Source organism: Manis javanica, chromosome 2, assembly GCF_040802235.1.
Source record: "Manis javanica isolate MJ-LG chromosome 2, MJ_LKY, whole genome shotgun sequence".
Classification (NCBI taxonomy): Eukaryota; Metazoa; Chordata; class Mammalia; order Pholidota; family Manidae; genus Manis; species Manis javanica.
Window position 1 is genome coordinate 71,850,112 of NC_133157.1, and position 13,278 is coordinate 71,863,389.

General features: G+C 42.9%; 1 protein-coding gene across 4 annotated transcripts in view; it reads right to left on the reverse strand.

The window, feature by feature from the left end:
• Positions 1-13,278, reverse strand: part of TRPM6 (transient receptor potential cation channel subfamily M member 6) — a 172,459-nt gene that overhangs the window by 132,339 nt on the left and 26,842 nt on the right. For 2 of the 4 annotated variants that reach the window (XM_073228658.1, XM_073228661.1), the window contains exon 1: positions 6,802-6,906. The exons of 1 other annotated variant lie outside the window; for it this stretch is intronic. In XM_073228658.1, coding sequence (XP_073084759.1) covers positions 6,802-6,834 — 33 coding nt within the window. In that variant the 5' untranslated portion in view covers positions 6,835-6,906. Of the gene's footprint in view, positions 1-6,251; positions 6,567-6,801; positions 6,907-13,278 lie in introns of those variants that run through there. One more of the 4 variants, XM_036991352.2, reaches the window with a different exon arrangement.

The window sequence follows — 13,278 nt, forward strand, 5'->3', positions numbered from 1 at the left end:
CGCGCTATTGTAGCAGAATACCAGGGACTAGATGGTTTATAGGATGAACACTTATTTTTTGGAGTTTTGGAGACAAGATTAGCGCAACTGCAAGCTAGAGTTCTGGTGAGAGCCCTCTTCCTGGTTTACAATGGCCACCTTCTCATTGTATCTTCCTGTGGCAGAGAACAAATCATCTCTTTGTGTCTCTTCCTATAGGGCACTGATCCCTTTCATGAGGGCTCCACTCTCAAGACTCTATTACCTCCCAAAGGCTCCACCTCGTAGCACTAACACAGGGGTCAGGGCTTCAAAACATGAGTGTCAGGAGACACAAACATTCAGTCCACAGCAGTAGGTTGACAGTTTATTCAGTACATTCTCCACACCCATCGGCACAATGTAAAGCAGTTTGTTTTTATTAACTCTGCCCAAGAGCATGTGGGAAGTAGGTGCAATTATTATCTCCATTTTAGAAATGAGGACACTGAGTCAGAGTTTGAATAATTTGCTCAAGAACACAACAGCTCATAAAAGTGACACTAGGACTCAAACATGGATAGTCGATTCCCACACATATCTTTAACAACTTCATTACACCATCACATACCCACAGGACTTGTGCCTGTACCAATCCCTGAAGCTGTATAGTGTTTCAGGGTTTACAAATCACATTTCTGAATATCTGTTCCTCACACGAATCCCAAAAGGTCTGTAGTAGATAATTATAAGCAACATCAAGCATATGAAATGCGCAGAAAAATCTCTGTTCTATAGTATATTCTCTGTGGGTATCCTCAGACCCATAGATATAGAGAGGGTCATGAACCCTTATCCACAGTTTCATTTTCCATGGATTCTGTTACCTGTGGTCAACCACAGTCTAGAAGCAGATAATCAATACATCAGAAGGTCAATACTAGCCTAATGCTGCTACGTCACAACGCACACATCATTTACGTTACTTCATTTTATCATCTCACGTGGCCACAAGAGCAAGGGTAAGTACTGTACAGTAAGATATGTTGAGAAAGAAGGGGAGAGAGACAACATCCACAACATCCACATAACTTTCATCACAGTATACTGTTGTAATTGTTTTATTTTATGATTAATGTCTTACTATACCTAACTTACACATTAAACTTTTCCACAGTCATGTCCCTGAATATACTAAAAGCCATTAGATTGTATACTTTAAACAGGTGAATTACATTATATGTGAACTACATCTCAGTAAAGCTGTTAAAATTTTTTTTTAAGCTGAGACCAGCAAAGGCAGAGAGAAAAGCGGACCCATTGCAGGAAACTATGTATATAAAGAGCCCACGGGCCAAAAGCAGGCCACATGTGTGTTTTGTTCAATCAATAAAGTGTTTTTAAAAATCTTTTGAAGCAACCAGGAAAATGGAAAAATCAAGAGGTTTCACATTCAAGGAAGACTCTATACACTGTATTTTCTTTACTAAGGAAAGGGAAAACAAAAGCAGAACCCGTCGGTTTGAGGCTACCTGACGGCAGTTCACTGGGTCAGCACTGGTGCAGACCAGGAAGCCGCACCAGGCCAGGGTTCCACTCTAGCTAGTTTTTAAACTCTGATCTACTGTTTTCATCAGATTTTCTAAGAAATGTCTGGCTCCAGGCCCTTTTGTAGCTCTTAGAGAGAGGTGGCCCCATGAATGGTGGCTGTTGACTTTGCAGATAAGGAAATTCAGGTAACTTGCCTGAGGCCAGGGGGGCAAGGCAGCCCACAGTAAAACCACCTGTTCTGATTCTTGATTCCTTTCACTACTCTTCTTGCCTCCCTGCTAATCCTTCTAGAGGTTATAATTACCATATTCTGCTTCTTTTCCAGTTGCAACTGGGGAAGATCAGTGATGAAGTAAAGAACCTGCTAGACATTCCAAAATGGCAAATGATTTCCAGGCTCTGTCATCTTCCAATCATAACGAACTTTTGCCTTAAGTCTCTTTGGTTGGGGTGGGCAAAGTGATCAGGCCGTCCTGGCCCATATCACACACACTCCAATAATAGGGAGGATAAAGGAAACATCAAACTTGCCCAAACGAGTGTATTTTCTCCAAGGTCACCCAGCATACTTGCTATAGAAAGCACAAGTTGCAGGCAGACAGGGATGGGTCCACCCCAGTGCCAGTGGTTGGCTCACACCAAAAATGGCCCTTTATGAGAAGCTCTGAATCCACAAGCAGTAAAGTGAGGAGAGAATTGCCTGTGGTCTTTCACTCCACTAGGCCTTCAGTCTGCCTGGAAGAAAATTCTGTATGATGGCCACATAGTTTAGGGAGAGGTGGAACGAAGAATGACCAAATTCACCAGACTGAGCTATCCAGTCAAAACACACAGCACAGCTGCCTTCCTGGAACATCTGACCCTTCAATGGTCCTGGAGTGTTTCAAGATCCAGAGCCAGCCCAGGGCAGGGGACCACTCCACCTTGGGCCAGAGCTGGAAAGTAAACACCAGCAGCAAAGTGCAGGGAGACCAGAGCTACCTGTGCTACCGAGTCAACCTCGTCATTTCTCATCAAAATGGATCAGAAGGCTCTCAAGGCACATGCTTACAAACCCTGAGAGAGAATGCTACTTATGAGGCACACAGAGCGATCACCTGCACTGCTCCCAACTGTGTAACTTGGTCATAGCACTCTGAAACAGTCTTGGGGTTTATCACTATTATACATAATTGGGAAACCTCTTTCCCAGAGATACGGAAATACCAAGGAGAGAAGGGGAGAGCAGCATTAGGCTGCCCGCAACAGGGGGACCAGCTAAGCAGCCTGCCAACATGGTCAGAAGAAAGTTCCCAGGGCAGTCCATTGCTACCCGCTCCCCACACCCTACAGAGGTCATGGATTACAGGCAATAGCTGAAGTCAGCTGTAAGTAGGTTCAACCACTGTAACCAAATTGTAGGACAATCCTATCATGGAGTTTATGTGAAAATCTCTCTCTTTTTTTTTTTTTACAATTGTAGAAAAATACACATAAAATAAAATTTACTGTCTTAACCATTTTTAAGAGTGCAGTTTATTATTGCTAAGTATATTCACATATTCATGCAACCAATTTCCAGAACTTTTTCATTCCATGAAACTGGATGAACAACTCCCCGTTTGCTTTTCTCCTCAGCCTCTGACAACCAAAATTCTATTTTTCCTATGAATGGGACTGCTTTAGATACTCAGCATAAGTGTAATCATACAGTATTTGTCTTTTGGTAACTGGCTATTTCACTTAGCATGTCTTCAAGATTCATGTTGTAGCATGTATCACAATCTGCTTACTTTTTAGGACTGAATAATACTCCCTTGTATGTATATGTGTGTGTGTGTGTGTGTGTATACCACATTTTGTTTGCCCACTCAGAAAAATGTATTTCTGTATCTCCGGGGTATGATTCTGTGGCTCCAGTGGCACACAGTAGTGGAGCTCAATTTGTAATGGTCATGATTTCATTCTGAGAGAGAGACAGAGACAGAAAGAGAGAGTTGATTAAAGAATGTTTGTATTCTACGAGAGGAAAAACAAGCTAACTGAAGCTGCAGCTGAGCTCAATTCTGTCATGAAGAAGGATCACACCACTCCTCTCTACCACAAAAATAAAAGCTTAATTCACTGTATAGTCTAAGGTTCTAGAACAGGGCTTAGAACATAACTAGCACTCAGTAAATATTTCGTGACTCAACAGATCTGGAAGAATGATTGGTTGTAACGAAAAAAGTAGAGTGGTAGCAAGAGAAAGCTACACGTATGATCTTCATTGACCCAGCTCCTCTGCACATAGTATTCAAGGAAGCATCAAGATGTATTGACATGGAAAGATCTCCAGGAATGGTTTTAAAGGAATCAGTTCGCATATCAATGTACACAGTAGATCCCCTTTAAAACAAATGCACCAATCAAAACAATAAATACATATGTACATAGTAAAACATGTATATAATATGCTCCAAATCCAGCATTTTGATTACCTCTGGATTGGAGGGGGATGAGGATGAAGGGTAGAAAGGGACCTTTCTGTTTGAATTTCTATTTGTAGTGTTTGAATTACATACTACAAGAAATACTTTTGTGTAGCTTGTGTGATTTTTTCAAGGGGAAAAAACCTGAAAGGGTAATTTGTCCTAAGAATACATCAGTGCATACCTTACACTACCCTTTCTCAGAGAGCTACAAGAGAGTGAACTCCACCAAAATGATGGGGAAAAAAATCAAGAAAGAAGACATGGGATACAAATAGGAACAGGATCCAGCATAACAAAGAGGCAAAGGGCAAAGCTGGTCAGAAAGCTGCATCCAAGAAGACAAAATTGACTGAAACAGATGTGGTGAAACTGGAACACCTTGAGTAAAGATGTAAACAACTGCCAAAGAACTTGTAGTTAAATTAATGAAAACTTCATAGAAAACTCTGCAAACACACACAGAGAGACAACTCTGGGAGAAAAGAAGTTAGAAAGGGTAAGTAATCACATGCTACATTGAATGAACTAAATACTGACCTAACTAAAAATTATAAGATAACTAATATTCTGAAGCTAGAGAGAAGAAACAAGACGTACGTTGAATGGCAGGTGCAGGAACACAAAATAAAGCTAAATGCTCATAGTCCATGCTAAGCAGATAGTACATGATGACTAAACTTGAACAATCAAGAGGGCATGTAAGCATTATTTAGACATAAGCACCAGCTAGCAAAAAGATGAACATGATTGCACTTTCTGAAAAGCAGGGTATGATGAAGCACGTTCTGTTGTTTGTAGTAATAAGCCTAATAGAATTATTTGACTCTGAACTATGTGCATATACAAGTCCAGGGAAAATAAAAGTAAAAAAAGAAAAAGAAGCAGCACAACTGAGACCCACATTGGAATACCTTATCTAACAATGATGGGTTTTTCACATGGAACAGCTGCCATGTCGATTTCTGATGTAACACAGAGAAATAATTGGGCTCTTCAGCCTATACTGAATGAAAACCTATGCTTAAAATCCCAGTGAGAAAGAGAAAGAGGCAAGACATATTTCAGGCTCAGTATTTACCAAACACTTGACAGCTTTGGCATAGATGTCCTGGCATTAAAAAAAAAAAAAATTAGCTGTGATAAAGAACTATAAATAGGTCAAACAATACTACAGTTTGTGGCAAATCATGTGCTGTCTGAGTCTTTCCCCTCTCTGCTGGGGTTCAACCAGCTCAAAATGTTATCCATGCTCTTACATGTCAATGCAAGTTTAATATTATTTTAGGGTACTACTCCCTAGTTTGGGCTCAAAAAACGAGACTCATTCTGAGTTCCTTCTCAAATGGTTTATAAGCCCCTGGGGCTGAATCTAAGAAATTCTTCTGGCCAAACCCAGATGCCAGCCAAGCCAGAACAATTTATGCTTTATCTGTTGTGGGAGACCCCAAAGCAAATGAAAACTGATATATGAAAATTTATATACAAGGGACAAGAAATTGAGTAACTCAGTCTCCACTTGGACAGTTCAGGGTGACCCACCTTCTCCCCAGGAACAAATTGAGTGAACTCCTATGTATGCATAGAATATCCATATTCTTAGTATTTAAAGCACAGACCTGGATTCAAATCTCAACTGTTATTCTCCCTCAGCTTCATTTTCCCTACCTGTAAATCAGTTGAGCAATTACAAACTTTTGCAACCTCAACTGTTTTGCGATCTCAAACTGAAATTTTTCAAATCTCAACTGTTTTTCTCCCTCAGCTTCATTTGTAAACCTGTAAACCCGCCGAGCAATTGCAAACTTCTGCAACCTGCTAATTACGTCAGGCAATATTCTAAGTGCATTGTGTCTGTGGCATCTCATTTAATTGTCAAATTATAACTATTCTTACCCCATTTTTCAGATGAGGAAGCCAAAGGACAGAGGTTATGCAACCTGCTTAAGATTACAGCTAGTGGGGACGCTGGGGTGCGAATCCCGAAGAAAGTGCTCTCCACAACCAGGATATGCCGAAAAGCAGGGAATACAATGTGCTCAGTCAGTGCTCAGTCAGTGCACTTACACACGAGTGTGCAGGTCCCAACAAAATAGGTAAGTGGTAGCCAGTGTGAGGTTTGGCCGCCTCCTAAGAGGTCAGGGCATGGGCAGGGTCTCCACTCCTCTCCCAAGTGTACCCAGCGGCCGGGGCGCACTCCCTGTCCAGCTCCCCACGACCTCCTGTCGCGCTCGGGGCCGGGAGTAGAGAGGAGCCCCGCGCCGGCCTTGGGGCTGCGGGCCGGGCGTTTACCTGGACCTGCAATCGCATCGCTCCGGGAGGCCGCGCGGCGCGCGCCGGGATGCACAGGGCGCGGACAGCCGCCCGGGCCCCTCTCCCGCCGCCGCCGTGTCCCCGCCGGCCGCCGCGAACTGCGCCTTCTCCCCTCGCCGCTCCCGGCTCGCGCCACGTCCGGTCTCCCCCGCCGCCAGCCCGCAGCGGAACCGGAGAGCTGCCCCCTCTCCCGGGACGCGTCCCCACCGCCCTAAGCTGAACGCCCGGCCGCGTTAGGTTTCCGCTCCGACACCACCTCCGCGCTGGCCCCAGTCCAGCTCCCAGGACTGGGGCTGCGGGACATGCCCTTTAGTAGGTGCCCTACGTTAGCCGAAACTTCAGATAGGATCATCAGCTTCGGGTGGAGACAGAGGTCTTGCAAGAAGGTTATTTTGTAAATCCAGACTATTCTAGATCCTACAGATAAGTGTGCAAATCTCCCCGCCCTCAGGCACCTAGGGTCCTGGTCTCAGACCTGGTGAGTCGCCGGAGGCTGTTCAGCTCCGCCGCGGCTGGCAGCCTAGCGTACCTGTGAGCGCTCCACAGCAGGCTGGGCCTTCATCCTCAGCCTGCAGGCCCCGCTACCAAAGCTTTATCTGAGCTGCTGATTTCTGGAGGCAGATCTGGGCTCCACCTCCGCACACGGCCTTTTACAGCGCTGTAGATTGGTTACAATACCTTTTGGCCTCGGTTACCTCCTGTGTGTAAAGGAGGTGACTGTGACCTTACCCAGATCAAAGCAGTATAGTATGGGTCAAATGGGATGTTCATCATCACCACAGACATATTTCAGGTATTGTACTGTTCTGGTTGAGTCAGTGGGGTGTGGGGAGGGTGCTAAGACATTTAACCCAACAGCACCACGCTTACTACCTAAAAGTTCCTCAGTTTGTCAAGTGACCCCTCTGGCCTGAGGTTATTTATCTATGCAGTGGGAATCATAGCTCCTTCCAGGGGCTATACTGAACAAAGGAAGCCCATTAATCATCTGTGTATTTAAGTTTTATAAATTTAGTGTTTATAAATAAGCAAATTCTTGATCTGCTATTTTTGGTGGGTTCCTCTGGCTAAGCAGTCTTAAAAGCTGTGGTCAGTGACTGTGGGTAGATCCCAGTGTGTTGGCGGGTGACGCTGACATTACAAGTGTTGTATTAACAATGCTAGCCATTCATCCCTGATACTTGACTTCAAATTAAGGTCACTTAACCTTTTAGTCTCTTCTGAATTTCTGCCCTGTGAGCTTACATTCACAGACAAGGTGAACAGATGTGCCTCCCCTCACCCCCGACCGCCTCCTGCCCCCAATTTCTCAATATCGCTTCCATGAACATGTCTTCATTAGAAAATGTGAACATCTCATATGTGTATTAACATTTTGTCGTTGTTCTGTTGATACACTGAATCTCCCTTCCTCTCCCTTGACCTATCTCAATGTTAATGATCTGTAAGCAGTTCAAAGGTTCAGAAAACGCCGGAAGTATTCACTCTTGATTGGTGTTCCTCCTTGGATCTCCCCTGGTAGGTCTCTTACAGCACCGAAGACTGGGCACTCTCAGAAATCTGCAGACCCACCAAGTAGACTAGACATCTAGAACCCAAGAGTCTTAGGAGGCTTGGTGTACGACGAATACGATCTTCTAGTTTAATCTCTAGGGTAAATGTGCATGTTAGGATAGTCGTACATTCTTCTCAGTTCGAGGCACAAAATCTAAAATACCCGGACAATTTCAGGGCTTAAGGCATCTACCAGGTGAGTTTACAAGCTGCCTTTGGTTCTCAAGCTCTATCAGAAACACCTGAGGCATTTGTTGAAACTGCAGATTCCCAGGCCCCACCCATCCACCCCAGACCAGTTGTATCCAAATCTCGGGGATGGGCCCTAGGAATCTGTATCTTTCACAAGCCCCTCAACCAACTTCAAAGCTTGTTATGAAAGTCTTCAACTATGCCCAGAGACTAGCTATAATTTCAGAATGTTTTATAGTGTGGTTTGATTCAGGTCAAAAAATATTTCCTGAACATAAACTGTTTGTCAGGCATCCTGCTGGGTGCTGGGAAAACAAAGATGAATAAGACATTGTCCAGTCTGCAAGGAGTTTAAGCTTATAGGAGGAGGAACAATAAAAAACGAAACAGTACCTGGGGCAGCGTTGGTAACACCATCAATATAAACAGTGCTTATTTTCTCATCAGTTGCCCTCCCTAAGCCCTTTCTTCCTCTTCCCATTCCCACTCTTTTCTGCTGTTTTCTTCTTTGTCAGACCTCCCTTTTTATTCTGGACATTGTAAATACTTTATTCCTAATCTGACACGGTTTTAAGGTACCGCTCCAACTTTTAAAATCAACCTGATGATTTCAAAATGGAGGGGAACCGCTAAATTTTCAGCAAAGAAAAATAGGTATGATAGCTTATTTTTCTTAATGTGTGAAGATCTGAACAAGTCCCAGTAACTAGAAGCCACTAAGAGGTAGTTTCCAATATATGAATTCTTCTCTTGAAGAAAATTGTTTCAAGCTTGGGTTTGGTTTGGTTTCCTTTATTTGGACAAAGGCAAGGGTTGTTGGGGGGGTTTTGCACAGTAATACTTGCAATCCTCTCTGGACAGCCCAGGAAAAAAAATGAGAAATGAGTAGCTCTATTTCGTTGCATCAAGAAGAAAAAAAAGCGCCCTGGGAAACCTCTTGCCCAATGCATCGTGGCATATGACTACCTCTGGTTTGATGCATCATCACCTCACTTCAGGTTGCCACCATTTTCATTTCAGAAGCATAAAGGAAACAAACGCGGTGTCATTGTATAAGAGATAGTGGAGACTGTGATTAGCTTAGTTGGTGTTCCACAAGTGGGGGAAGTTTAAAGGTATGAGTTATTAATACAAGAAGGTATATTGCCAGCAATGACAGATGAAATTCAGCTCTACCGACCCATTCCTCGGTAACTGTTTTCCATGTTGAGTTTGAATTCCACGCATTTGTTCTCCCAGACTGCTACAAATCAAACTTCCTTTTGAAATGAAGCAATATATTTTCTCCTGCTTGCTGAATAAATTTTTCTCTTATTCACTACTGTAGACATTATCTCCCAATATTTTTCTCTACTTGCTATGAAAATGGATTATATCTCCTGTCACATAAGCAAAGATTAAAGTAGTCATAGTTTGGCAATGTGGAGAGATGGGAACTCAAAAGACCTTTGGTGAAGTTTAAAATAATCCCCTTTGTGAAGGCATTTTAGAAATCTGGATTCAAGATGTGTCCTTTTCCATCACAATTCCAATCCTAGGACTTCATACTTCAGATATACACAAAGATATGTATGCAAGGATATATGTAGTACCACTCTTTGTAATGAAGACAGATTGTTAATAATCCAAACAGGCATCAGTGAACATTTAAACAAATAAATTATGGTGTGTCCATACCACAAAACACCATGCAGCTTTTTAAAAAGCAAGTGGAATCTTAATGTACAGATACAGAAAAGGAAAACAACAACTAGTAAAAGTAAATATGATTCTATTATTTTAAATATATGTGTAGGTAGGACTATTCATAGGAAAGTTCAAAAGGAATATATGGCAAACTGTTCACAAGGGAAGACTGTATACTAAAAAACTACATTGCTTACCTGAAATTCAAATATAACTGGGTATCTTATCACACAAGACTGTCACATAAGTCTACACTGGTATCTTCAAGCAGCTGTCGGTGCTTTTTGTAAGTATGCATTACAAACAGTGACATCAAGCTTAAGCGCCATTAAAACTGTACCTTCACATTCAACTCTGAATGATTCTTGAAGGGAAGAAAGGAGAGAAAATTGGTTGAGCCCTTGTAAGAAAGTGCCACAGATACCAACTTTCTCAGCTTCTTTACATCAGCACAGCGGACACTAGCTTGTTTGGTAACCACAAAATCCTCCCATCTCAGCAGCACAGCCACTTTGCAATGTCACTTTGCAACAGCCCTCCCACGCAGGAGTCCAGTCCATTCTCCACAATCTTGAATATGAGCAGGACTTGTGGATAATAAAATGTGGCCTGAGTGCTCTGGTTTAAGTTCCTGAGCCTATGCTTAAGATGTCCTGCAGTTTCAGCCTTCACCCTATTGTAATGCTGCCCCAGGCCACCATCCTGAGAAGAAAGAGCACTTGGAAAGACCAGCCAACCCTCAGACTCATTAGACATTAATCAACCAATGTTATCTTAAGCAACTAAGTTTGGGGTTTGTTTGCAGCAATAGATAATAAACTCAGACAAATACATTTAGTTTATTTTCACATTGTTTTCCTCGAATTTTTCCACACAAAATCTCTGTGAGGATTCACTGATGGTTGAGCCAGAAATCCTCCTGTAACTCAGGGGGAAAATCTATCTCCCAGCCCAGGCAAATTACCTTTGAAACCGAAATCAAAGGGAGAATCAAAGTGGGAGAAATCCATTTATTGCTTACAGTCATCCACTTCTGCTTGCCCATGTCTCTCAGGATGCTGCTGCAAAAAGGGACCCCACCCAATCTCTCCAGTCCAGATATGCCTTTGCTTCCCCCATGTAATCACCTATTGATATGGAGATGGTACTTCTCTCCACCCCTTGGAAATACCTATTGATATGGAGATGAACTAAGGCCAGGTGAGAGATTCTGGAAATATTGCAATTCTACCCACACTTCCTTTTGAGAATCACTATTCTCTAGCTTGTCAGGTGTGAAAGCCAATGAAAACCTGTGTGCCTGCTTATGTCCATTGTTTTTTACACACACCTTGGATATAATGAGCACTCATTAAAACTTAATTGGATAACTGTATGAATCAGAACTTGATTTTTATTATTTGGATATATCATAATTAAGAATATATTTATTCTGACCCAGTAATTCCACTCCTAGGAACTTACCCAAAGATAATAAAATCCCTGATTTGAAAAGATATATGCATCCCTATGTTTATTGCCACACTGTTTGCAATAGCCAAGATATGGAAGGAACCTGTGTCCATCAGTAGATGAATGAATAAAGAAGATGTGGTACATGGAATATTATTCAGCCATAAAAAGAAAAAAATCCTGCCATATGCAACAACATGGGTGGATCTAGAGGGTATTATGCTCAATGAAATAAGCCAGGCAGAGAAAGACAAATACCATATGATTTCACTTATTTGTGGAATATAAAAACAAAGGAAAACAAAAGGAACAAAACATCATTACACTCATCGACACTGAGAAGTGACGAGTGGTTACCAAGGGGAAGGGGAATGGGTGGGGGGAGGGGGAAGGGAACTGTTGGTCCACTGTGATGTACATTTGATAATTTTAAAAAAAGAATATATTTATTCTATAAGAAATGTCTGTCAGTACTAAGTTTTTTTATTAAATTACTTCAAAAAACAAACAAAACTATTCAACCTATTATGTTTTTCCTGAAAGGTGAACCATAGTTGTCCATCCACAGAACAAATACTCCAGTAGCTTAACATATTGTACTTTCCCATTTCAGGTGAGAAAACTGACAGAAAAAGGAAGTGACTTAACCAGAAAGAACTAACTAATTGGACCTTGCAACCTCACTCATTTATCCGAGTGTCTTTTTTCTTTTCTTTTTAATGTTTTATTTTTAAGCAAGTATATGGGTAAAATTGTAATACTTCCAAAATCTCTCACTTGGCCTTAGTGCATCCGTATATCAATAGGTGTTTGCAAGAGGTGGAGAGAAGTGGTCCATCCCCATATCAATAGGTGATTACATTGGGGAGTGAGGACATATCTGGACCAGAGAGGTTGAGTAGAGTCCCTTTTTGAAGCTCATTAGAGACATGGGCGAGCAGAAGTGGATGACTGCTTGTAAGCCATATACACAGGTTTCTCCCACTTTATTTCTCTCTTTGACTGATTTTAGCTTCAAAGGTAATTTTCCCTGGGCTGGGAATATATTTTCTCCCAGAGTTACACCTAACAGAAGTTGGCAAGACCTCTAAACCCGAAATCTGTCTTTATGGGTGCAATGCTTGGGTGGGCTGCTCTTAGGGATAGTGGGGAGGCTGCATCCTGGTGGCTGCAGTGGTGGAGGGTGCAGCTTCACCCAGGAGCCCCCTATCTCCTTGGGGCTTCCGCTTGGGGAGCCCCAGTTGGCAACTCGTCTAAGATAAAGCACCTCCTAGATGGGAGGGCCCTTCCCCAGAACTGGGGGGAGGGTGGAGACACAAGAAGCTGTGGAATTAGCCCTCCATGAGATAGAAGACTGCTTAGAGGCCCCGAATGGCTGTGTAGCCATCTGGATTGTGGGATGTTTGTTTCTCAAGATAGTGGAAAGGGTTATCAAGAAGAGAGAGAGACTTTGGCAGGAGATAGACACACTTCAGTATTGCTTGGAGGATCTGGGTGATGACCTATGGGATGCCCTTAAGAAAGAGGGACAGTTACTGAGAAGACAGGTTGAGCACCTGGAAGATACGTTAGCAGTGAGGAAGGACGCAGCAGGAGAATCCACGTGCAGGAGACTGTGAGGACGGGAAGGAAGGAGCAGTGCCTTCAGCCCCAGAGGTGGTAGAGGAGATGTTTGGAGAGGATGAGGGGATGGAGCTGAGAGCAGAACATGGGGAGGGACCAGCCCCTCCTCTATTAAAGGCACTCCCAGAGTAATTAAGGAAATTAAAATTGCAACAACTGCAGGCTCCTCAGGGAGAGGAGCACTCCATTCTCCACACCTATATGCAGGATGAGCTGGTAGACATGAGCATCCAGTTTTGGCAGAAGCCATTGGAACCTCTGCCTACATGGCTTTTGCGCCTCTGGGAAATAGGGGTAGGAAACATTGTTATGTCAGGTTCTGAAATGGGTATACTGGCTTCCCTGACAATGAATTAGCAATCCCCCCATGAATGTACATGTCCTGGCACTGGTTGACACAGGAGCTGAATGTTCCCAGACTTACGGAAACCCTGAGCATTTTCCTGGGACCCCTGCTATAATAGATAGCTAAAGGGGTAAGGCAATTAGAGTAAAGAAA